We start from the raw sequence: 25,889 nt of genomic DNA, 5'->3' as shown, positions 1-25,889 counted from the left end.
GTTGTGGATCTTAATGTTTTTCCTCATAATCCTGGACTATCGGACCACCATTTTATTACGTTTGCAATTGCAACAAATAATCTGCTCAGACCCCAACCATGGAGCATCAAAAGTCGTGCTATAAATTCCCAGACAACACAAAGATTCCTTGATGCCCTTCCAGACTCCCTCTGCCACCCAAGGACGTCAGAGGACAAAAATCAGTTAACCACCTAACTGAGGAACTTAATTTAACCTTGCGCAATACCCTAGATGCAGTTGCACCCCTAAAAACTAAAAACATTTATCATAAGAAACTAGCTCCCTGGTATACAGAAAATACCCGAGCTCTGAAGCAAGCTTCCAGAAAATTGGAACGGAAATGGCGCCACACCAAACTGGAAGTCTTCCGACTAGCTTGGAATGACAGTACGTGCAGTATCGAAGAGCCCTCACTGCTGCTCGATCATCCTATTTTTCCAATTTAATTGAGGAAAATAAGAACAATCTGACATTTCTTTTTGATATTGTCGCAAAGCTAACTAAAAAGCAGCATTCCCCAAGTGAGGATGGCTTTCACTTCAGCAGTAATAAATTCATGAACTTCTTTGAGGAAAAGATCATGATTATCAGAAAGCAAATTGCGGACTCCTCTTTAAATCTGCATATTCCTTCAAAGCTCAGTTGTCCTGAGTCTGCACAACTCTGCCAGGACCTAGGATCAAGAGAGACACTCAAGTGTTTTAGTACTATATCTCTTGACACACAGATGAAAATAATCATGGCCTCTAAACCTTCAAGCTGGATAATGGATCCTATTCCAACTAAACTACTGAAAGAGCTGCTTCCTGTGCTTGGCCCTCCTATGTTGAACATAATAAACGGCTCTCTATTACCGGATGTGCACCAAACTCACTAAAAGTGGCAGTAATAAACCTCTCTTGAAAAAAACAAACCTTGACCCAGAAAATATAAAAAATTATCGGCCTATATCGAATCTTACATTCCTCTCAATTTTTTTTGAAAAAGCTGTTGCGCAGCAACTCACTGCCTCCTTGAACACAAACAATGTTTACGAAATGCTTCCGTCTGGTGTTAGACCCCATCATAGCACTGAGACTGCACTTGGGAAGGTGGTAAATTACCTTTTAATGGCATCAGACCGAGGCTCTGCATCTGTCCTCGTGCTCCTATACCTTAGTGCTGCTTTTGATACCATCGATCACCACATTCTTTTGGAGAGATTGGTCTACATTGGACCCAAATTGGTCTGCATGGACAAGTTCTGGACTGGATTAGATCTTATCTGTCAGAAAGATATCAGTTTGTCTCTGTGAATGGTTTGTCCTCTGACAAATCAACTGTAAATTCCGTTTTAGGACCACTATTGTTTTCGCTATATATTTTACCTCTTGGTGATGTAATTAGGAAACATAATGTTAACTTTCACTGCTATGCGGATGACACACAGCTGTACATTTCAATGAAACATGGTGAAGCCCCAAAATTGCCCTCGCTAGAAGCCTGTGTTTCAGACATAAGGAAGTGGATAGCTGCAAACGTTCTACTTTTAAACTCGGAAAAAACAGAGATGCCTGTTCTAGGTCCCAAGAAACAAAGAGATCTTCTGTTGAATCTGACAATTAATTTTTATGGTTGTACAGTCGTCTCAAATAAAACTGTGAAGGACCTCGGCGTTACTCTGGACCGTGATCTCTCTTTTGACGAACATATCAAGACTGTTTTAAGGACTACTTTTTTCCATCTACGTAACATTGCAAAAATCTTTCTGTCCAAAAATGATGCAGAAAAATGAATCCATGCTTTTGTTACTTCTAGGTTAGACTACTGCAATGCTCTACTTTCCGGCTACCCGGATAAAGCACTAAATAAACTTCAGTTAGTGCTAAATACGGCTGTTAGAATCCTGACTAGAACCAAAACATTTGATCATATTACTCCAGTGCTAGCCTCCCTACACGCTTCCTGTTAAGGCAAGGGCTGATTTCAAGGTTTTACTGCTAACCTACAAAGCATTACATGGGCTTGCTCCTACCTATCTCTCTGATTTGGTCCTGCCGTACATACCTACACGTACACTACGGTCACAAGACACAGGCCTCCTAATTGTCCCTAGAATTTCTAAGCAAACAGCTGGAGGCAGGGCTTTCTCCTATAGAGCTCCATTTTTATGGAATGGTCTGTCTACCCATGTGAGAGACACAGACTCGGTCTCAACCTTCAAGTCTTTACTGAAGACTCCTCTCTTCAGTGGGTCATATGATTGAGTGTAGTCTGGCCCAGGAGTGTGTAGTTGAACGGAAAGGCTCTGGAGCAACGAACCACCCTTGCTGTCTCTTTCTGGCTGGTTCCCCTCTTTCCACTGGGTTTCTCCGCCTCTAACCCTATTACAGGGGCTGAGTCACTGGCTTACTGGTGCTCTTTCATGCCATCCCTCAGAGGGGTGCGTCACTTGAGTGGGTTGAGTCACTGATGTGATCTTCCAGTCTGGGTTGGCGCCCCCCCCCCCCCCCCCCCCCCCCCCCTTGGGTTGTGCCATGGCGGAGATCTTTGTGGGCTATGCTCGGCCTTGTCTCAGGATGGTAAGTTGGTGGTTGAAAATATCCCTCTAGTGGTGTGGGGGCTGTGCTTTGGCAAAGTGGGTGGGGTTATATCCTTCCTGTTTGGCCCTGTCCGGGGATATCATCGGATGGGGCCACAGTGTCTCCTGACCCCTCCTGTCTCAGCCTCCAGTATTTATGCTGCAGTAGTTTGTGTCGGATGGCTAGGGTCGATGGCTAGGGTCAGTTTGTTATATCTGGAGTACTTCTCCTGTCTTATCCGGTGTCCTGTGTGAATTTAAGTATGCTCTCTCTAATTCTCTCATTCTCTCTTTCTTTCTCTCTCTCGGAGGACCTGAGCCCTAGGACCATGCCTCAGGACTACCTGGCATGATGACTCCTTGCTGTCCCCAGTCCACCTGACCGTGCTGCTGCTCCAGTTTCAACTGTTCTGCCTGCAGCTATGGAATCCTGACCTGTTCACCGGACATGCTACCTGTCCCAGACCTGCTGTTTTCAAATCTCTAGAGACAGCAGGAGTGGTAGAGATACTCTTAATGATCGGATATGAAAAGCCAACAGACATTTACTCCTGAGGTGTTGACTTGCTGCACCCTCGACAACTACTGTGATTATTATTATTTGACCATGCTGGTCATTTATGAACATTTGAACATCTTGGCCATGTTCTGTTATAATCTCCACCCGGCACAGCCAGAAGAGGACTGGCCACCCCTCATAGCCTGGTTCCTCTCTAGGTTTCTTCCTAGGTTTTGGCCTTTCTAGGGAGTTTTTCCTAGCCACCATGCTTCTACAACTGCATTGCTTGCTGTTTGGAGTTTTAGGCTGGGTTTCTGTACAGCACTTTGAGATATCAGCTGATGTACGAAGGGCTATACAAATAAATTTGATTCGATTTGATATAAGTATTTATACTTGTCAACATATTTTAAGTCAGAACCGTCCAGAGTAGAGATGCTAGTCGTGCGGGCAGCGATCGGTTGAAGAGCATGCATTTCGTGTTACTATTATTTAAGAGCAGTTGGAGGCCACGGAAGGAATGTTTGAAGCTTTGAAGCTTCTTTTGAGGTTTGTTAACACATTGTCCAAAGAAGGGCCAGAATGAACAGGATATGTGTACAGTTGATATTTCACTTGCTTTGGCAATGTCAAAACGTGTGTGTTTTCCATGCCAATAAAGCCAATTGAATTGAATTTAATTTAATTGGAGGGGGAGAGAGAGAGAGAGAGAGAGAGAGAGAGAGAGAGAGAGAGAGAGAGAGAGAGAGAGAGAGAGATAGAGAGAGAGAGAGATGAAATACTGCAGATATTTTTAGATTGTGCTTGCATGCGCCAGAAGAAGAGCCAGTGATGGGCCCTCCCCGGACTTGCATATCCTCCTGAGCACAAGACTCACTGGCTTGATTAACATAGCAGAGCTGCTGGTTCAAACAGATATCCCCTCACAGGCACTCATCTCAAACTATCACTCCTCCCCTCGCTCTGATTCTGTCTCTCTCTACCTCTCATTTTCTCGCTCCTTCTCAAAGCTTCCCCCCCCCCCCCCCCCCTTCGCACACGATTTCCTCTATTCCCCAATTCACTCTCCCTCCCTCTATTCCTATCCACCCACTCTCTCTCGACCCATTTCCCTCTCTCCATCTCTGTCCTTACAACAGAGATCAAGGCTAGGCTGGGCTGTAGGTCTGTACTTCCTGACGTGATAATGTGCAGCTAATTGGTCGTTTTCAGACCAGTGGGCACATCGCACAGCAGCTGTTGGCACTTCGTTGCCATGGAGCAGACTTAAAAGACTTATCAGTCCTTCTGCTCCACTGATTACAGGTGTCGGCTCCAAATCAGAGAGAGAAACCACTAATTGACAAACCAATACAGCAAATAAGGAAAAGAGAGATAGAGAGAGAGTGGAAGTATATTTGTATTCATTCAAACATTGCAGTAACACATAGGATTTGTGCAAATTGTGGACTTAATATCTAAAGAAAGAAATTGTAAGGGCTAAATCTGAAAAAGTGCTAATTCTGCTCTCATAGCTGCTAGTGCATAGTGTATCTAGTTGTCTACCTAGAATGGAAATCTCTGAACAGTTGTTTTGATTCGGTAACTTTAGTCCTGTTGATGTTTTTGATGTTTACTGCAGCATCAATCTACAGAGGTGTAGGAAAGGTTGCATTGCCTGGCAACAGCGAAATGAGACTATTCCGGGATTAGTGTCATAAACTAGTCACTATTTTAACTGCTTCCTTTTCCTCGCCTTAACTTCAGCAGCTCTTGCACTCCATCACATGGGCAGGTGAAACAGAGAGAGACAGAGGAACCGGCGGCATTCGTTGACGTCACAGGCACAAACTGGGGCTATAAAAAGCCACCTGCCAGTACATGCAGTATAAAACACGGGGAAGACTTTGAGAAAAGCTGAAAATTCTGAAAATACAGGTTATGTATCGCCCTATGATTGTGTGTGTGTGTGTGTGTGTGTGTGTGTGTGTGTGTGTGTGTGTGTGTGTGTGTGTGTGTGTGTGTGTGTGTGTGTGTGTGCTTGTGTGCACATCTGTGTATGTGAGGGGTGTCTCTCACCACTTCTGGAAGCAGCTTGGTGGCCAGGTCATGGATTGCTTTTCCTAGAATACACAGGGAGGACAAGATGAAGACCACCCCAAGGACCACGCACGCTCTGTGGACAGACAGAAATCAAGTCTCAGGGCTTCTTCCATTGTCATCCTCCAGTAAAATTGGAAGCAAAAATATTCACAAAAAATATTTTTAAGTTCATTTTTATTAATTTTTTGCTGCACCTCACCGTGGTACACTTAAATCCTGTAGATGATTGGTTCTCCAGGGAGCCATAACTGATTGTGAATGCTACTTTAACACAGGTGTAATCAGGCATAGAGAGGCAGAGGAGATCTGTTCCAATGAAATAAAAGTGAAACGCGTCTGTTCTCTGGGTTCCTGGCTACGGTTACAGCAGCAGCTTCACAGCTCAGTACTTTGGCGCCAGAGAAAGATGGTTGCTTCCTCTGCCATTTCTTCCCCATTTATCTCTCATTTTGACACTTCCGCAAAGGAGGAATGAGAATGTCTCCATCCATCCCTCCCTCCCTCCACCTCCATCCCCCCTTTACAGCAGGCGGGCATAAGATGGATGGTAGATGGGCGGCATTGTCCTTTATCATTGTAGCGCCTGCAGTGCTGAGGAAGTAGCTGTGACATGCCAGAACAAGGCCGTCAACCAGGAACAAGATGTAAACTGGGACGAACCCCTGTATTACTGTGGAAGATGTCCTGTATCATTGTACACTGGGAGAGATATACTGTGCCTGGATGTGGCTGCCTGGACTAGAAATACATTTAATGTCTCAACAGCTCAATAATGTAAAGTATGAGACACACTGATATAGAGTCGAGCCAAAGGCAAAGTACAAGGCAGGTTTCTGAAGATAATAACCCAGTAGGCTACTAGAGGAGGGAGAACTGTTGCTACGGTGGTGCACATGGAATGTTCTAATAGAGAACCCCATGCAACCTGTATGTTCAATGAGATGAATATGAATGTTGCGCCCGTTTCACTCACATGTACTCCCTATGGGCGGAGTGGACAGCTGCGGCATTGCTATAGCGCCACAGCACGATAATTGAAGATAGCACGTCCAACGTGGCGTCAAACTGCAACGACAGACAGACAACCTGCGATTAGGCCTCCAGTGATGATACATCAAATAACAAAGTATATAGTACATTCAGGAAAACACTCAACTCCCATTCCCCCCTACTTAAACTCCATATGCTCTACTAATAGACTAGGCTGGTTACTGGACAGTAGGATACAAATCCCCATTAAAATCTGTCAATTTAAAATAGAGATGTCTGCCTCAAATAAACCCATCCGCCGATGTCGCACTTCCACACCTGTGGTGAAAAGTGACAGAGCTAGAGCGGTGTATGTCAGACCATGAGACAAGCAGAAAATCGGTCTTCTCACAAAATTGTCCGGGGTGTCCGAACAGTTTGGCCTACAAACTATTATGACCCCTCTATAGACATGGCCTTAACAGCTCCTCATTATCCTCCATCATCCAGCTCCTCATTATCATCCATTATCATCCATGTCTAATATGCAGACTCTCTCTAGTAACCTATTCTCGTTTACCTGACATGACATGATAGCTTCTTTTATAGCATCCTAGAGCTTCCCACAGTATCTGTGGGGATATTTCTGTTATCACACAGTGTTCTGATGTGCTGTTACCAAGGAAACAATGGCAGACAACTTGCATCTGATCCCCACCAGAGTTAATAAATTAGCACCATGACTTTATGACTAATTAATAAGTATAAATGGAACTCACAGCAAATCCAAATGCTGATGCGCTGTGTCTCATGAACGAAACAGCTAGAGAGAAGAGAGAGAGAGGGAGAGAGAGAGAGATAATAAATGAATGCCTGAGGAACAAAATACAAAGGATTCTAACAGCAAAAGTAATGATAACAGCAACATCCGAGTTAATATTGCTATTTCAAAAACAGACAAACACACGTACACACGTACACACGGACACACACACACACACACACACACACACACACACACACACACAGACACACAAATCATTTTTGTTATGTAATAGTTTCGGATTTTTCAGGTTCAAAGATCAAAACACTGATAACCTATTCTGTTTGTACATAATTCATTTTATCAGCACACCTTTTAAAGTGTAGCTTGAATTTGAGGAGAATTATTCAGAGATTAGCACTATACTGTAAAAATCTCTGAGCAAAAATGGTATGGATTTAAACAGCTATAATCCTACACAGGGAAGGTTTGAAAGGCATAGAGGATAAAGATCTGTTAACACGTTCCATTTGATTTCTCCTCAATACTGGATTGTTAGAGTTGAGAATGGAACAGAAGATTATCCATCAAAGCATCTTATACATCTGTAGCATTTGACTCATCAGGCACTTAATGGTTATAATAACAAGCTTGACACATCTGATTCTGGCCCAAATTCTCCATATTCTCTCCATCCGTTTCTGTTCATTCCGTCCTTGTGAAACTGGGGGCTTTTAAGTTTCCTATGTGATGCGTTCGTTTTCAGGGCGGTAACAGTCCCACGGGGCGCCCTGTCGCTAGGCAGATCACCATGGAGACGGGCAATCTGAGTGCGAGCTGAGCTGGAGGAGAGTTTCAACAGGGCTTTTATCTCAGTCTCTCTATCTTTGATCCACCAATCAATGGCTGCCATGGAGGCTATCGTGTGACCTCTCTGGTCTAGGTCTTAAAAGGCTTAAAAAGGGTCTGTGGCGTAGGGGACCATGGTGACAGACAGACCCATGACGCGTGATGCTAAGATGCTCTGGCAGACTGGCACCATATTAGAACTACCAACTTCCTCTTATCCCCTCAGTCAACACCGTAGGCCGGGTCGATGCAAATAACACAAACAAAAAAGGGATCTGCAGGACAGTCTGACAGTCCAACAGTCAAGTAGAGAGAGGAACAAACAGGCTCACTCCTGGTGACAGCTGGTCTGCTAGCTGCGGCAGCAGTACAGCGTGAAGCAGGATGAGTGGATCTGCTGGCCGTACTGTCAGCATCCAGTCCTGTACAGGGAGCCCTTAGGTTGTTCTCTTCCCAAGCCGTCTGGAGGCTGGATCAAGGCACCAGGACGCCAGCCAACACAGCCTGCCAAGGGCTGCCAAAGCTCCGCACTCTCTTCTCCCAGACCAGGGATACATCCCAAATGGCACCCTATTCCCTACATAGTGCCCATAATGTTAGTCTGCCCTGCAAGCACAGCACCCACACTAACAGACAGACTCACTCCTATTGGCACTGAACCATGCAGCCACATACATAAATGCACTCATTCAGAGTGAGTGCAGATACAGAACCCAGAACAAGACAAGCAATACAGCAGGTCACTACAGTGATGCTTATCATTAGCCTGGGCACTGACCAGCACAGCAGTTAGCCTATAACAAAAGCAATGGTATATTTGTTTCAGCACAAAGTGGGATCATTAATCCATGCATTCATTTCCACAGAGAACACACTGTGTGGGGTAATGAGGAGGGGCAACAGGGATACAGAGACAAGAGTCACTTCCATGCTGGTGAAATGGGTCAGGGACCAGGGTAAGCCTGGAAATGTGACTGTCTAGATTCCAGAGCAATGACCACGGGTGAGGGAGGGGAGGAGAGGGAGGGATGGGGCTAGTGTGTTGGGTGATGGGGCGAAAAAGTATTGAATCACGCTAATAAGTGTAGCCTTTTATCCAGCCAAGGAGACAAAGAAAAATACCTCAGTATTTATTGCGAAGTATAAGCAAAAACTTATGGATAAAAGGCAAAAAAAGTCTCACTTGACAGACTCATGAAAACACAAGGAAGATAGGTCTCTGTTGTTGGTATTAATGCTAGTGATTAGTTTACCCAGCTTTGCTTTCAGAGGCGATTGGCGTGTCTGAAAATGTACCCGTTCCGTGTCAAAACAAAGAGAGACGGCAGTGCTACAAAGCTTTGGTGAAGAAGATCTCTTTGTGATTTATGAAAGGAGGCGCATGGAGGAGCACTCAGCACTCGGCTGATACCACACATTTATCAGGGAGCCAAACATGCCTGACAAGCAGCACTTTAGCTGGGGAGAACATAGATAGTATACAGACACAGATGAAGATGTTGTTATTGAAGATATAGGATGCTTCCGTTGTTGGCTTGACAATTGACATATTCACATCTGATGAACTACTCTTACACACAATACAGTATATAATCTTCTGTGGAAAACAGAATATGATGTACTGTATACAGGGTTTTGCATCTCATTTGCTCTTTTGTTCTGTTCTATGAATCTTGTAACAACAGTATTTTCACAGGGCTAAGTTTAATTGGACTGTGACTCCTCACCTTAATGTCCCTTTCTTCTCCGTCTCCTCAGCATCAACTGTCCCCTCTCTAACTCACAGACAGCCTTCTCCTCTCTCTCTATCTTCATCACTGATCATAAAAGTGAGACTGGGTATTTCCATAAGTAAGACAAATAGCAGCGGAGCTCTCACTGGTAACTAAACACATCTCGTTTTTCTACCTCATTTCTCAACATGTCAGACACACATACAGTAATGTGCCATAACTAGAACTCTGGTGATATACCGCACACACACCCACACACACACACAGCGCATACTCAAGAATCAGTCAGCTTTTTCAGATATATTACCGCATATTGAGTCTCATTTTAGTACTGAAATGACTACCTTCGCTAAGAAATTGATTTGGGACCCTGAACACCTGCAAAGATCCTAAATGATCTGAGGTAGAGATACTAATGAACTTGGCAGGGTTTTAACTACAGCAGTAATGTCCTAATGCTGAGCCTGTTATATAAGGACTGGGTGAACGCCAAAGCAAAGCGGGGTTGTTTAGTTGGCAGGAGTGGCACTGCTGAGCCCAGGGTCGCAAGATGCTACACTACACTACAGCAACTAATCTCACATCAGTCCCCACCTCTTACTTCAAGACAGTAAAGCAGGGAGAGGAGCTGTAGAGCTGAAAGGAAGTAGCTTGGTAGAAAGATGCCCTCATAAAGGCAGCTTGCTGTCAAATGTATTGTATCTGAGCAATATAGAGTGTAGCTATCCTCTTTCTTTCTTGGAGGAAAGATAACCATGCTCCTCCTATTAGGAGCTGGTTGGGCTCCCAAGTGGCCCAACCACAGGATCTAAGGCACATCTCAGTGCTAGAGGCGTCACTACAGACCCTCGGTTCGATTCCAGGCTGTATCACAACAGGCCGTGATTGGGAGTCCCATATGGCAGCGCACAATTGGCCCAGCGTCATCCGGGTAAGGGTTTGGCCGGTGTAGGCCTTCATTGTAAATATAATTTGTTCTTAACTGACTTGCCTACTTAAATAAAGGTTCAATAAATACAAAATAAAATAAAATAAAAATTGACAGTGCTCTGCTTTCTAGAGAGTGTTTCTGGTTTGGAACCCAATCCTAGTACTTTAAATGAACCCCAGATTCTGGCTAAATCCCTTCAGAGGATCAATACATAATCTACTAGAACAAAATAAATTGCTGTCAGCCTTGTCCCAGGGGACAAGCATCACACCTCGCCATGAACTGTGATTCACGCCCCTTTAAACCCCAACTCCACTCCTCTTCATTAAAAAACCCATCATTCACCCTGCTATGACAAATAGCTCTGACAGACTCGCAGGAATCATTTGCGGCTAACGAGAAATGTAATTATGTTCCCTCTTCCCTCTTCTTAGGGGCGAGACCCAGATTATGGGTGTAGTCAATGATCTTGGGAGAATCCAAATGAATTGGGGAGGGTCATCTGCAATCATATAGCATCTCTTATATTAGATGGATGCAGTGTTAACCATTAAAATAAAATAATCTGTTTGGCAAAAGCCTCTGTGCCAGTGATATTACACGGGAGAACACGAGCACTGCTTCCATGATTTCCTTCACTTTGCCATGCAGAGACTGTTAGCTAGCATGGTTGTTCCATCACTCAGACTAATGATGATGCTCTGAGGCTGATTACTATAGTATAGTCCTATTACACTGTATCTCACTGATGAGATACAGTGTACATCACTTTAATCTAGTTTAAATGGTCCATAGGTTGCTATTGATTAACTATGGAAATTCAAGGAATTTGAAGCCAGTCCTCTTAGTGATTATGAGAAAACGTTCAAAGGAGACTGGATATTAGAGTTATGCCACTCAGAATGTAACAAGCTTCACCACCGTGAGTGCAATTCTGATTCCAGGAAAACTCAGTGCGTTACCTGTCCTTTGAAATAATAAGAGGCAGACTTTCAAACCTTCGTGGAAATGGGATGCTCTAGAAATCACTGGCAGATCACTGCAGGGTGTGTGTGTATGTGTGTGTGTGTGTGTGTGTGTGTGTGTGTGTGTGTGTGTGTGTGTGTGTGTGTGTGTGTGTGTGTGTGTGTGTGTGTGTGTGTGTGTGTGTGTGTGTGTGTGTGTGTGTGTCTAGTGCGTGTCTGCATGTACTGTACATACTGTAAGAGAGAAGTTGAGAACAGTGTTGTTGAGAGAGGTTAGCTATAGTTTAGGACTTTATCTTGGTCCGTTAGCTAATTGTCTCATGTTGATAAACATAACTAAATCCTTGGTGCAGCAGCAGCTGGTTTAAACAAAGCCCTTGGCTCCCGGATCTTTTCTTCTTAATTGACAGGTGCTTATACAATAAGACCTCTGCGGGGCTTCAGCCTCCCACTGCAAGACCAGTCAGACCTCTCCCTTTCCTCCCAAATCACCCCCTCTCTGTCCTCCGCTTCCTCCCAAAACACCCCCCTATGTCCTTCACAGAGCCTCAGAGCAGCAGCCCAGTTGAAAAGTAGACACATCCGACATGGCTTTACCCCGCTGCTCAGCTGCAATATGTTGTGTTTAATAATTCAGGACCTACAGCACTGGGCCGCTCCACTCTGGCTGAGAGGACGGCTCCAGTCCACAGCTCCCCTGCAGAGCCAGGGGAGGAACCCACATCCCTCTCTCCCCCTTCCTCCACCTCCCTCTCGCTCCAGTCCACACTGGCTCCACCAGCCTCCCCTTTGTCTGCAGCACCTCTCAGGCCCTCTCCCAAATTGATTTCAATGCAAACGATCGATTCCTTCAGTAAGGGAAGTGCCACCTGGGATTCGGCTGCCTGCCTGCCACTGAGGCTTCTGTTGTTATGATGAGAGTTTGTGTCAAGAAAAGTGGGGTGCAGGCGCCTGGACTAAAGCATGGCACAAATACACATTACAGGAGAAAGTCCTCAGTGGCATCAACATTGACCCACAACAACAAAATAGACATGGAAAGTGTTACAAATTGTATATTTTGAGGAAAAACGGTCTCCAGTGTGTCAGTATATTCATGTTCTTCACAGCTCTGAGACACATCGTGCTGTGTGCTGCTGAAGGACATCTCAGCACATTCTCTCGCAAAACACCAGCTGAGTGTGAAAACACAGCATAGTAGCACCAAACAACAGCATCACTTTTCAAGGTCCACCAGGATGTTTGTTCACTAACTGTCTGCAAAGGCTTACTGCACCAAAATGACAATACATTTAAAAAACACTCGCCGTTGATATTAAATCCTGTGGGACTGCATCTGCCAACTGTAGTCTACTGCATATACTACGTACATTTTACAGTATTAGATTTAGTTTTGGCTAACTGAAAATAACTGCTTTGTTTTCTCTTATTGCAAATCCATGGAGTAAGCTGGCAAATTACAATTATACACCTTTGAAAAGCATATTTGCACTACTGATGATTTGCTGGTGAAGAACTGAGGCCACTCTACAGAATCCGACTGATCTGATTTACGTTGAGCCATGGGAGGGCGCAGCGAGAAGCCAACAGAGGAACAGCTTAATTGGGAGAATTCAGGACAAATATAATGGAGATAAATGATGTATGTGTGTTTTCTCAGACTGGTTTTAACATGTTGTGCTCGACCCACTAATTGTCCACCACAAAACACCAGAAATGTCCCAAAATAGCCTGCTATGATTTGACTATTAGATGTGCAATGTTTCCTTAAACAATATCTATACAATACCAGTCAAAAGTTTGGAAACACCTACTCATTCAAGGGTTTTTCTTTATTTTTTACTATTTGCTACATTGTAGAAGACATCAAAACTATGAAATAACACATATGGAATCATGTAGTAACCAAAAAAGTGTTAAAAAAATGTGTCAAAGTAACCACACTTTGCCTTGATGACAGCTTTGCATACTTGTGGCCTTCTCTCAACCAGCTTCAGGAGGTAGTCACCTGGAATGCATTTCAATTAACAGGTGTGACTTGTTAAAAGTCCATTTGTGGAATTTCTTTCCTTCTTAATGTGTTTGACCCAATTAGTTGTGTTGTGATTAGGTAAGGGTGGTATACAGAATATAGCCTTAGATGGTAAAAGACCAAGTCCATATTATGGCAAGAACAGCTCAAATAAGCAAAGAGAAATGACAGTCCATCATTACTTTAACACATGAAGGTCAGTCAATGCGGAAAAGTTCAAGAACTTTCAAAGTTTCTTCAAGTGCAGTTGCAAAAACCATCAAGCGCTATGAAGAAACTGGAAAGTAAGACCCAGAGTTACCTCTGCTACAGAGGATAAATCCGCTAGAGTTACCAGCCTCAGAAATCGGCAATTAACTGCACCTCAGATTGCAAAGACATATCTCAACATCAACTGTTCAGAGGAGACTGTATGAATCAGGCCTTTGTGGTCGAATTTCTGCAAAGAAACCACTACTAAAGGACACCAATAATAAGAAGAGACTTGCTTGGGCCAAGAAACGCAAGCAGTGAACATGATAAATCCAAATTTCAGATTTTTGGTTTATGAGATGCAGAGTAGGTGAACGGATGATCTCTGCATGTGTGGTTCCCACCATGAAGCACTGAGGAGGAGGTGTGATGGTGTGGGGGTGCTTTGCTGGTGAGACTGTCAGTGATTTATTTAGAATTCAAGGCACACTTAACCAGCATGGTTACCACAGCATGGCTACCACACCATCCCATCTGGTTTGCGCTTCGTGGGACTATAATTTGTTTTTCAACAGGACAATGACCTAGAACACACCTCCAGGGTGTGTAAGGGCTATTTGACCAAGAAGGAGAGTGATGGAGTGCTGCATCAGATGACCTGGCCTCAACAATCACCCGACCTCAACCCAATTGAGATGGTTTGGGATGAGTTGGACCACAGAGTGAAGGAAAAGCAATCAACAAGTGCTCAGCATATGTGGGAATTCCTTCAAGAAATTCAACCATGAAGGCCTGATTCACATAGTCTCCTCTGAACAGTTGATGTTGAGATGTGTCTGTTACTTGAACTCTATGAAGCATTTATTGGACAGCGATTTCGGAGACTGGTAACTCTAATGAACTTATCCTCTGTAGCAGAGGGAACTCTGGGTCTTCCATTCCTGTGGCAGTCCTCATGAGAGCCAATTTCATCATAGTGCTTGATGGTTTTTGCGACTACACTTGAATAAACTGCACTTGACTGCACTTGAAGTTCACACACACACACACACACACTTTGTCACAACACAACTGATTGGCTCAAACACATTAAGAAGGAAAGAAATTCCATGAATTAACTTTTAAGAAGGCACACCTGTTAATTGAAATGCATTCCAGGTGGCATAGGGAGGCAACTTGAAGAATCTCAAATATAAAATATATTTAGATTTGCTTAACAGTTTTTTGGTTGCTACATAATTCCATGTGTTATTTCAAAGTTTTGATGTCTTCACTATTATTCTACAATATAGAAAATAGGAAAAATAAAGAAAAACCCTTGAATGAGTAGGTGTTCTAAAACTTTTGACCGGTAGTGTATATTCATATTTAAAGGAATACTTTCACCATATTAAAATGAAGCAACGTCAGCACAAGAACTGTTCATCGGGAGCTTCATGCAATGGCTTTCCATGTCCGAGCATCTGGGTTTGGCAGATGCCAGGAGAACGCTACCTGTCTCCAATGCATACTGCCAACTGTAAAGTTTAATGGTGGAAGAATAATGGTCTGGGGCTGTTTTTAATGGTTTGGGCTAGGTCCCTTAGTTCCAGTGAAGGGAAATATTAACGCTACAGCATACAATGACATTCTAGACAATTCTGTGCTTCCAATTTTGTGGAAAAAGTATGGGGAAGGCCCTTTTTCTTTTTCAGCATGACAATACCCCGTGCACAAAGTGAGGTCCATACAGAAATGGTCTGTCGAGATCGGTGTGGAAGAACTTGACTGGCTTGCACAGAGCCCTGACCTCAACCCCATCGTACACCTTTAGGATGAATTGGAACACCAACTGCGAGCCAGGCCAAGTCGCCTAACATCAGTGCCCAACCTGACTAATGCTGTTGTGGCTGAATGGAAGCAAGTCTCCGCAGTAATGTTCCAACATCTTATGGAAAGGCTTCCCAGAAGAGTGGAGGCTGTTATAGCAGCAAAGGGAGGACCAACTCTATATTAATGCCGATGATTTTGGAATGAGTGCTTTGTCGAGCAAGTGTCCACATACTTTTGGTCGTCTAGTGTATTTGGGCCCAAAGCATTAATTGGAGAGAAAAAAACACTTCAAACACCCCACCTCAAACTTTGATCTCCAACAGAACATTCTTGTTATTTCCTCATAGAGGAGGAGCTGGCCAATCAGCAGTCTACTCTCCTGAATATTTTTAATGGCCCGTATATACCCACAATATTCTGTTGTTGAGGTACGCCCATATGATCAAGGAAAACTATTTTACTCGCACTGTAAATAATTAGGTCCTATTTTATACAAATCTTGAAAAACTGGACGGTTTGTTAAATTAAAGTGATTTGTAGAGGCTTACAGAGCCATAGAAAGTCTAAATCAAATCAAATTTTATTTGTCACATACACATGGTTAGCAGATGTTAATGCGAGTGTAGCGAAATGCTTGTGCTTCTAGTTCCGACAATGCAGTAATAACCAACAAGTAATCTAACTAACAATTCCAAAACTACTGTCTTGTACACAGTGTGAGGGGATAAAGAATATGTACATAAGGATATATTAATGAGTGATGGTACAGAGCAGCATAGGCAGATACAGTAGATTGTATCGAGTACAGTATATACATATGAGATGAGTATGTAAACAAAGTGGCATAGTTAAAGTGGCTAGTGATACATGTATTACATAAGGATACAGTCGATGATATAGAGTACAGTATATACGTATGCCTATGAGATGAACAATGTAGGGTGAGTAACATTATATAAGGTAGCATTGGTTAAAGTGGCTAGTGATATATTTACATAATTTCCCATCAATTCCCATTATTAAAGTGGCTGGAGTTGAGTCAGTGTCAGTGTGTTGGCAGCAGCCACTCAATGTTAGTGGTGGCTGTTTAACAGTCTGATAGCCTTGAGATAGAAGCTGTTTTTCAGTCTCTCGGTCCCAGCTTTGATGCACCTGTACTGACCTCGCCTTCTGGATGATAGCGGGGTGAACAGGCAGTGGCTCGGGTGGTTGATGTCCTTGATGATCTTTATGGCCTTCCTGTGACATCGGGTGGTGTATGTGTCCTGGAGGGCAGGTAGTTTGCCCCCGGTGATGCGTTGTGCAGACCTCACTACCCTCTGGAGAGCCTTACGGTTGAGGGCGGAGCAGTTGCCGTACCAGGCGGTGATACAGCCCGCCAGGATGCTCTCGATTGTGCATCTGTAGAAGTTTGTGAGTGCTTTTGGTGACAAGCCGAATTTCTTCAGCCTCCTGAGGTTGAAGAGGCGCTGCTGCGCCTTCTTCACAATGCTGTCTGTGTGAGTGGACCAATTCAGTTTGTCTGTGATGTGTATGCCGAGGAACTTAAAACTTGCTACCCTCCCCACTACTGTTCCATCGATGTGGATAGGGGGGTGTTCCCTCTGCTGTTTCCTGAAGTCCACAATAATCTCCTTAGTTTTGTTGACGTTGAGTGTGAGGTTATTTTCCTGACACCACACTCCGAGGGCCCTCACCTCCTCCCTGTAGGCCGTCTCGTCGTTGTTGGTAATCAAGCCTACCACTGTTGTGTCGTCCGCAAACTTGATGATTGAGTTGGAGGCGTGCGTGGCCACGCAGTCGTGGGTGAACAGGGAGTACAGGAGAGGGCTCAGAACGCACCCTTGTGGGGCCCCAGTGTTGAGGATCAGCGGGGAGGAGATGTTGTTGCCTACCCTCACCACCTGGGGGCGGCCCGTCAGGAAGTCCAGTACCCAGTTGCACAGGGCGGGGTCGAGACCCAGGGTCTCGAGCTTGATGACGAGCTTGGAGGGTACTATGGTGTTGAATGCCGAACTGTAGTCAATGAACAGCATTCTCACATAAGTATTCCTCTTGTCCAGATGGGTTAGGGCAGTGTGCAGTGTGGTTGAGATTGCATCGTCTGTGGACCTATTTGGGCGGTAAGCAAATTGGAGTGGGTCTAGGGTGTCAGGTAGGGTGGAGGTGATATGGTCCTTGACTAGTCTCTCAAAGCACTTCATGATGACGGAAGTGAGTGCTACGGGGCGGTAGTCGTTTAGCTCAGTTACCTTAGCTTTCTTGGGAACAGGAACAATGGTGGCCCTCTTGAAGCATGTGGGAACAGCAGACTGGTATAGGGATTGATTGAATATGTCCGTAAACACACCGGCCAGCTGGTCTGCGCATGCTCTGAGGGCGCGGCTGGGGATGCCGTCTGGGCCTGCAGCCTTGCGAGGGTTAACACGTTTAAATGTCTTACTCACCTCGGCTGCAGTGAAGGAGAGACCGCAAGTTTTCGTTGCAGGCCGTGTCAGTGGCACTGTATTGTCCTCAAAGCGGGCAAAAAAGTTATTTAGTCTGCCTGGGAGCAGGACATCCTGGTCCGTGACTGGGCTGGATTTCTTCCTGTAGTCCGTGATTGACTGTAGACCCTGCCACATGCCTCTTGTGTCTGAGCCGTTGAATTGAGATTCTACTTTGTCTCTGTACTGACGCTTAGCTTGTTTGATAGCCTTGCGGAGGGAATAGCTGCACTGTTTGTATTCGGTCATGTTACCAGACACCTTGCCCTGATTAAAAGCAGTGGTTCGCGCTTTCAGTTTCACACGAATGCTGCCATCAATCCACGGTTTCTGGTTAGGGAATGTTTTAATCGTTGCTATGGGAACGACATCTTCAACGCACGTTCTAATGAACTCGCACACCGAATCAGCGTATTCGTCAATGTTGTTGTCTGACGCAATACGAAACATGTCCCAGTCCACGTGATGGAAGCAGTCTTGGAGTGTGGAGTCAGCTTGGTCGGACCAGCGTTGGACAGACCTCAGCGTGGGAGCCTCTTGTTTTAGTTTCTGTCTGTAGGCAGGGATCAACAAAATGGAGTCATGGTCAGCTTTTCCGAAAGGGGGGCGGGGCAGGGCCTTATATGCGTCGCGGAAGTTAGAGTAACAATGATCCAAGGTCTTTCCACCCCTGGTTGCGCAATCGATATGCTGATAAAATTTGGGGAGTCTTTGGTGTAATTTAGAGTAATTTCACGTGGACACACACACACACACACACACACACACACACACACACACACACACAGAGACACACACACACAAAAACACATTTCTCTTGGGGCTAACTCAACTTACCGACCAACACATTAGAGGCCAAACAACATTAGTGTTTACTAATGTTTACAATAAACATTAGTGTTTAATAAATCAATTCATTATCAGCTTTCAAATCCTTAAGGACTCTTATTCGCCAGTAGCAAGAATTGACACTGCCACAGCCTGATCTTAAACAGCTTATGATTCATTATCCTGGATAACTGTAGAGTAATTAAACATTATGGAGATAGATAGAGAAAAGCATGAGTGATGTACACCTCTGAAGACTAGACAGTGTGAGAACAGGCTATATCTGTTTGGTTCCTATGTTGAGGCCATTGAGTGCAGAGTCTGGCAGCTGCCTGGTGCCTGCCTTGTTGTGGCTGATATGAAAAGGTACACTTTGTATCCAGTGCTACCTTGGCATGTCTAATCTGGGTTGATCTATTGAGGTCACTACAGCAGCCTAATGTTGTCTACTCCCAGCTCCGTGAAGGTTCCATGGTTCCACAGTGCCTCTTGAGACCAGGCTAACTAACTGGGACTGGCTGTGGATTCACCTGAACTCCTTTTTCATGAACAACATGATTCATCTAGGCTCTGATTACACACCAGGGCCAGCAGTAGTCCTCCACACTGCACCTGCTCCATCCTAACCCTCCCTTTGCAGCCACACAAACAAACACACACACAAACACAGTCACACACACACACAAACGCACACACACATACACAAATGCAAACAGAAACTAACACCAATTTCCCTCTCAGCTCAGCTTCAGATGCATTAGGGCTACTAACTAACTGGCAATAGGCTGTTTATTTAATTAGGTAATGAATCTGATGGAGAAAGATCTGTTTGTAACCAGTATCACTCTAAGCCTCTTTCTTACAGGGTTTTTCAGTTTCAAATGGATGACTGTCAGCAGTGCCACGGTTCTGGTCCCAGTCATCTTTCACCTTCTGCTGGGTTTGACGCTTCTCTTTCCCTCACCCACTGGAGGGTCAATAGCAGCGCCTGGTTACCGGCTGGCTGACTGCCGCTGGCAGTTACATGGAGGGCAGCGGCCCTTGAAGAAGTTTAGACAGTTACTGTCTGCCAGCTCTCTGCAGTAGGGCTCCCCTTCACACAGAGACTTTCTAGTGAGTTTATTATTTATATAACAACACATGTAGGTTGTGGAACATCTCACAGAGAGCCCAGTGTGTGCTGTTCTCTCTCTCTCTCTCTCTCTCTCTCTCTCTCTCTCTCTCTCTCTCTCTCTCTCTCTCTCTCTCTCTCTCCTCCCCCCCCCCCCCCCCCCCCCATGGCCTGATGACCAGGGCTGTGCACACCTGTCTTTTCATCTGATCTGGGTTGATTTGACTGGGTCTGTGTGTGAGTAGGAATCAACGGCTGTGTCAGATACATACAGTGCCTGTCGGAAAGTATTAGTATAATAAGAAGACTATCTAAATCATCACCAAGCAGCAGTACTTGGTCAGTCCTGAATTGATAGAGATGCATCCTGCCTGCCAGACAGGCCATGAACAAGATTTCTATAGCCTCATCCAGCTCGCTACATTCCGCACAGTGTTTATTGACACAGCAAATTCTCTGTCTGGACTCTGTCCAAGTCCCTAGAATGTCCTGCGCGCCAATGGTGCTTTGCAATCCATCACCCTGGACAACTGAATAGCAGAAAGCTGCTTACAATTTCTTTCCTTAGGGCGATTAGGGAGATATGAGCAGTCAGTCCAACCCGTTGGGGATAGGAAGGGTGGGGGAAGAGGAGCGTCATTGATTTGCTGAAGAACAGAATCTTTTTGACAGGACACAGTCAGACTGACTGGTCCATGGTTTTAAAATGTTTTATTTAACCTTTATTTAACCTTCTAGGCAAGTCAGTTAAAAACCAATTCTTATTTACTATGATGGCCTACCCCGGCCAAACCCTAACGACACTGGGCCAATTGGGCGCCGCCCTATGGGACTCCCAATCATAGCCAGTTGTGATACAGCCTGGAATTGAACCAGGGTCTGTAGTGACATCTCTAGCACTAAGATGCAGTGCCTTAGACCGCTGCGCCACTCGGGAGCCCAGAAGCAGATTCCCAAAGTGACTGTGTACTGATCAAACCAAGGTTCTAAAGTGATAGTTCACTCCAAGGATTAGCAGATATTGGCAGACATTTTCGATTTTAAAAAGAAGATAACTATTGGTAATCCTGAATAGTCCCCAGACAACGTAATGGATCTCTCAGTAGAAACAATGTTTCGGGTCAATAGACCTTTTTCAGCATGCCAGTGTTGTTCCAGCCCCGGGAGCAGACAGTGCTGAGCCTCTCCTGAGAAGGGCTGTGTCTGGGTTGGTTGAGAAGCAGAGGAAAGCTGGACTGGTCCAAACTCGCTGGTCTACATCATCCTTTTATTTTTAGACTGAGGGGCTGCTGCTCTGGCTTTTAGTGGCAAGAAGCAGCGTTGGGAATACATTAAAGTGGTCAGTCATTGTGTTTCCATAGCAGCTAACCCAGCAGTGTTTCTCTACTGATGTGCATCAGGGCCTCGTTCTAAGGTGTAGCCTAAAATGGCCGCCGACATGTCTCTGTTACCCCACAACCAGCGTTTTGAGGGAATATTGACGTAACATACATAGCTAAATCAACCGTATTTGATATATTGAGGTGTGTCATTTATTCAAAAGAGAGACACATGTCTAAGGGTGAGAAAAGTAAACTGTATTAGGAGGTATGATTCTAAACTGTATGAGGATTGATTGATTAATCGATAATAGAATGGCGGCCATCGTTGGAACTCCCAGACTTTCCCCTCTAATCAAAGAAGTGCTGGGTGGTGGGAGTCTGGCCATAGTGATGGGTATGTAAATATGTAATTAACCTGAGTTAAACACTGTGGCTTAACATGGTTAGACTTGTCTCTAATGGGGCAGAAGGCCACGTAACTCTGTGGACAGCACTGGACAGCCCTGCTCAGGTTACTCTCTGGGCAGGCTGGTCTGTTGATGGGGGAAATAGGTCATGAAAAAGGTCAAGGGCCAATCTGCTGGGGCCATAAACAGTCATCCACCAGACCTATAAGCCTCACACAATTGTGAAAATACTGACTGGTTGTCACAATTCTACACAGAGACAGAATCCATAGCACACATTACAGTGCCTTGCGAAAGTATTCGGCCCCCTTGAACTTTGCGACCTTTTACCACATTTCAGGCTTCAAACATAAAGATATAAAACTGTATTTTTTTGCGAAGAATCAACAACAAGTGGGACACAATCATGAAGTGGAACGACATTTATTGGATATTTCAAACGTTTTTAACAAATCAAAAACTGAAAAATTGGGCGTGCAAAATTATTCAGCCCCTTTACTTTCAGTGCAGCAAACTCTCTCCAGAAGTTCAGTGAGGATCTCTGAATGATCCAATGTTGACCTAAATGACTAATGATGATAAATACAATCCACCTGTGTGTAATCAAGTCTCCGTATAAATGCACCTGCACTGTGATAGTCTCAGAGGTCCGTTAAAAGCGCAGAGAGCATCATGAAGAACAAGGAACACACCAGGCAGGTCCGAGATACTGTTGTGAAGAAGTTTAAAGCCGGATTTGGATACAAAAAGATTTCCCAAGCTTTAAACATCCCAAGGAGCACTGTGCAAGCGATAATATTGAAATGGAAGGAGTATCAGACCACTGCAAATCTACCAAGACCTGGCCGTCCCTCTAAACTTTCAGCTCATACAAGGAGAAGACTGATCAGAGATGCAGCCAAGAGGCCCATGATCAATCTGGATGAACTGCAGAGATCTACAGCTGAGGTGGGAGACTCTGTCCATAGGACAACAATCAGTCATATATTGCACAAATCTGGCCTTTATGGAAGAGTGGCAAGAAGAAAGCCATTTCTTAAAGATATCCATAAAAAGTGCCGTTTAAAGAATGCCACAAGCCACCTGGGAGACACACCAAACATGTGGAAGAAGGTGCTCTGGTCAGATGAAACCAAAATTGAACTTTTTGGCAACAATGCAAAACGTTATGTTTGGCGTAAAAGCAACACAGCTCATCACCCTGAACACACCATCCCCACTGTCAAACATGGTGGTGGCAGCATCATGGTTTGGGCCTGCTTTTCTTCAGCAGGGACAGGGAAGATGGTTAAAATTGATGGGAAGATGGATGGAGCCAAATACAGGACCATTCTGGAAGAATGGACCAGAACCTGATGGAGTCTGCAAAAGACCTGAGACTGGGACGGAGATTTGTCTTCCAACAAGACAATGATCCAAAACATAAAGCAAAATCTACAATGGAATGGTTCAAAAATAAACATATCCAGGTGTTAGAATGGCCAAGTCAAAGTCCAGACCTGAATCCAATCGAGAATCTGTGGAAAGAACTGAAAACTGCTGTTCACAAATGCTCTCCATCCAACCTCACTGAGCTCGAGCTGTTTTGCAAGGAGGAAAGGGAAAAAAATTCAGTCTCTCGATGTGCAAAACTGATAGAGACATACCCCAAGCGACTTACAGCTGTAATCGCAGCAAAAGGTGGCGCTACAAAGTATTAACTTAAGGGGGCTGAATAATTTTGCACGCCCAATTTTTCAGTTTTTGATTTGTTAAAAAAGTTTGAAATATCCAATAAATGTCGTTCCACTTCATGATTGTGTCCCACTTGTTGTTGATTCTTCACAAAAAAATACAGTTTTATATCTTTATGTTTGAAGCCTGAAATGTGGCAAAAGGTCGCAAAGTTCAAGGGGGCCGAATACTTTCGCAAGGCACTGTATCTTTCTACATCCACCATCAAACCTCATTAATATCACATGTAGCAAAGTATGGTAAATGGATATCTTAAGGTAACCAGACAAAAGGAGACTTCTTAAATGGTGAGGTACTTACAACCCACTGGACACACACTGGTTGAATCAACGTTGTTTCCACGTCATTTCAATTAGAAAATCAACATGGAACCAACGTGGAATAGATGTTAAATTGACGTCTATGCCCAGTTAGAGTGAGTCTCTCATAGAATGATTGTAATCATACAAAGTGGGGGCCTCATTGTTGTTGTCTTGCATTCTGATCGAGTCCAGCCAACCTTGTAGAGATGCTGATTCAGAATTACACTGGGTAAAATATGGGATTAACTTCCTGTGTAAATTGAAGATGCATTTTGTTTTTTGACAACAAATGAGGTTCGCCAGCAAAGCCTAGTGCGGACTCCGGCCCTCGCCGCCGACCTTGGACTGGGGACCCTAGCAATGGGTCCCGAATGGACGGGAGATTCTGGCAGCACCGGACAGGCGGGATGAAGGGCGATTCCGGCAGCTCCTGGCTGACTGACGGCTCTGGCAGCTCCTGGCTGACTGACGGCTCTGGCAGCTCCTGGCTGACTGACGGCTCTGGCAGCTCCTGAATGACTGACGGCTCTGGCAGCTCCTGGCTGACTGACGGCTCAGGACAGACTGGCGGCTCTGGCAGCTCAGGAAAGACGGGAGACTCTGGTAGCTCAGGACAGACGGGAGACTCTGGCAGTGCTGGGCAGGAGGAAGGCTCTGGCAGCGCTGGACAGGCAGGAGCACCTGTAGGGAGGAGACGGAGAGATAGCCTGGTGCGGGGGGCTGCCACCGGAGGGCTGGTGCGTGGAGGTGGCACCGGATACACCGGACCCTGAAGGCGCACTGGAGCTCTTGAGCACCGAGCCTGCCCAACCCTAACTGGCTGAATGCTCCCCGTAGCCAGGCCAGTGTGGCGAGGTGGAATAGCCCGCACCTGGCTGTGCTGGCGAACCGGGGACACCATGTGTAGGGCTGGTGCCATGTACACCGGCCCAAGGAGATGCACTGGAGACCAGATGCGCTGAGCCGGCTTCATGGCACCTGGCTCAATGCCCACTCTAGCCCGGCCGATACGAGGCGCTGCAATGTACTGCACCGGGCTATGCACACGCACCGGGGACACTGTGCACCTCACAGCATAACACGGTCCCTGCCCGGTCCCTCTCTCTCCACGGTAAGCACGGGGAGTTGGCTCAGGTCTCCTACCTGACTCAGACACATTCCCCGTGTGCCTCCCCCCAATAACATTTTGGCTTCCTGCCGCGTTGCCGTTTTTTCTCAAGAAAAAGCTGCGTACTTTTGCAAATACTGTGAAAAAATCCTATATGAAGAATGCAACGAAGATGCAGAATCATCTGGCCAAGTGCATAAAGTTCCCTCAGTGCTCACAACAAGCAACCTTGACAAACGTCCCTCTACTTCTATTCGAGGTGAAAATGATGAATCAGATACCTTATCGATAGCAACAGCTCATCGTCCTCCTGGAATCAGAAGTTTTTTTGACTTAATGGAGGAACATAGTCAGAGAAATGCTGATGACTGTCTTGCTCGAGCTGTGTATGCAACTGGTTCACCTCTGATGCTCACAAACAATGTGTATTGGAAGAGATTTCTGAATGTTCTTCGCCCAGCATACACCCCTCCAACCAGACATGCTTTATCTACTCATTTGTTGAATGCAGAGTTACACAGAGGTCAAGTGAAGGTAAAGCAAATCATAGAGAAAGCAGACTGTATTGCAATCCTCTCTGATGGATGGTCAAATGTCCGTGGGCAAGAAATAATTAACTACATCATCTCCACCCCTCAACCAGTATTCTACAAGAGCACAGACACAAGGGACAACAGACACGCCACGCTGGTCTCTACATTGCAGATGAGCTGAAGGCAGTCATCAATTACCTTGGACCACAGAAGATATTTGCACTGGTGACAGACAATGCTGTGAATATGAAGTGCTGCTTGGTCTAAAGTGGAGGAGTCCTACCCTCACATCACACCCATTGGCTGTGCTTCTCATGCATTGAATCTGCTACTCAAGGACATCATGGCACTGAAAACAATGGATACACTCTACAAGAGAGCAAAGAAAATGTTTAGGTATGTGAAGGGTCATCAAGCTATAGCAGCAATCTACCTCACCAAGCAAAGTGAGAAGAATAAGCTCACCACATTGAAGCTGCCCAGCAACACCCGTTGGGGTGGTGTTGTCATCATGTTTGACAGTCTCCTGGAGGGGAAGGAGTCTCTCCAAGAACTGGCCATATCTTAGTCTGCCGATATGGACAGCCCCATCAAGAGGATCATCCTGGATGATGTATTTTGGGAGAGACTGGTATGCAGCCTGAAACCTA

The 25,889-nt window shown here is 45.1% G+C and overlaps 1 protein-coding gene across 2 annotated transcripts in view; it reads right to left on the bottom strand.

Moving 5' to 3' along the window:
- The window catches only part of tmem163a (transmembrane protein 163a), a 93,857-nt gene that overhangs the window by 14,114 nt on the left and 53,854 nt on the right, over positions 1-25,889 (bottom strand). For both annotated transcript variants that reach the window (XM_036974584.2, XM_036974583.2), the window contains exons 3-5: positions 6,911-6,954; positions 6,136-6,227; positions 5,139-5,235 (exon numbers count right to left, since the gene is read on the bottom strand). In XM_036974584.2, coding sequence (XP_036830479.1) covers positions 5,139-5,235; positions 6,136-6,227; positions 6,911-6,954 — 233 coding nt within the window. The remainder of the gene's footprint in view (positions 1-5,138; positions 5,236-6,135; positions 6,228-6,910; positions 6,955-25,889) is intronic.

Source organism: Oncorhynchus mykiss, chromosome 3 (assembly GCF_057628025.1).
Source record: "Oncorhynchus mykiss isolate SJ-2025 chromosome 3, ASM5762802v1, whole genome shotgun sequence".
NCBI lineage: Eukaryota > Metazoa > Chordata > Actinopteri > Salmoniformes > Salmonidae > Oncorhynchus > Oncorhynchus mykiss.
This window is presented reverse-complemented; position numbering and strand designations above follow the sequence as displayed.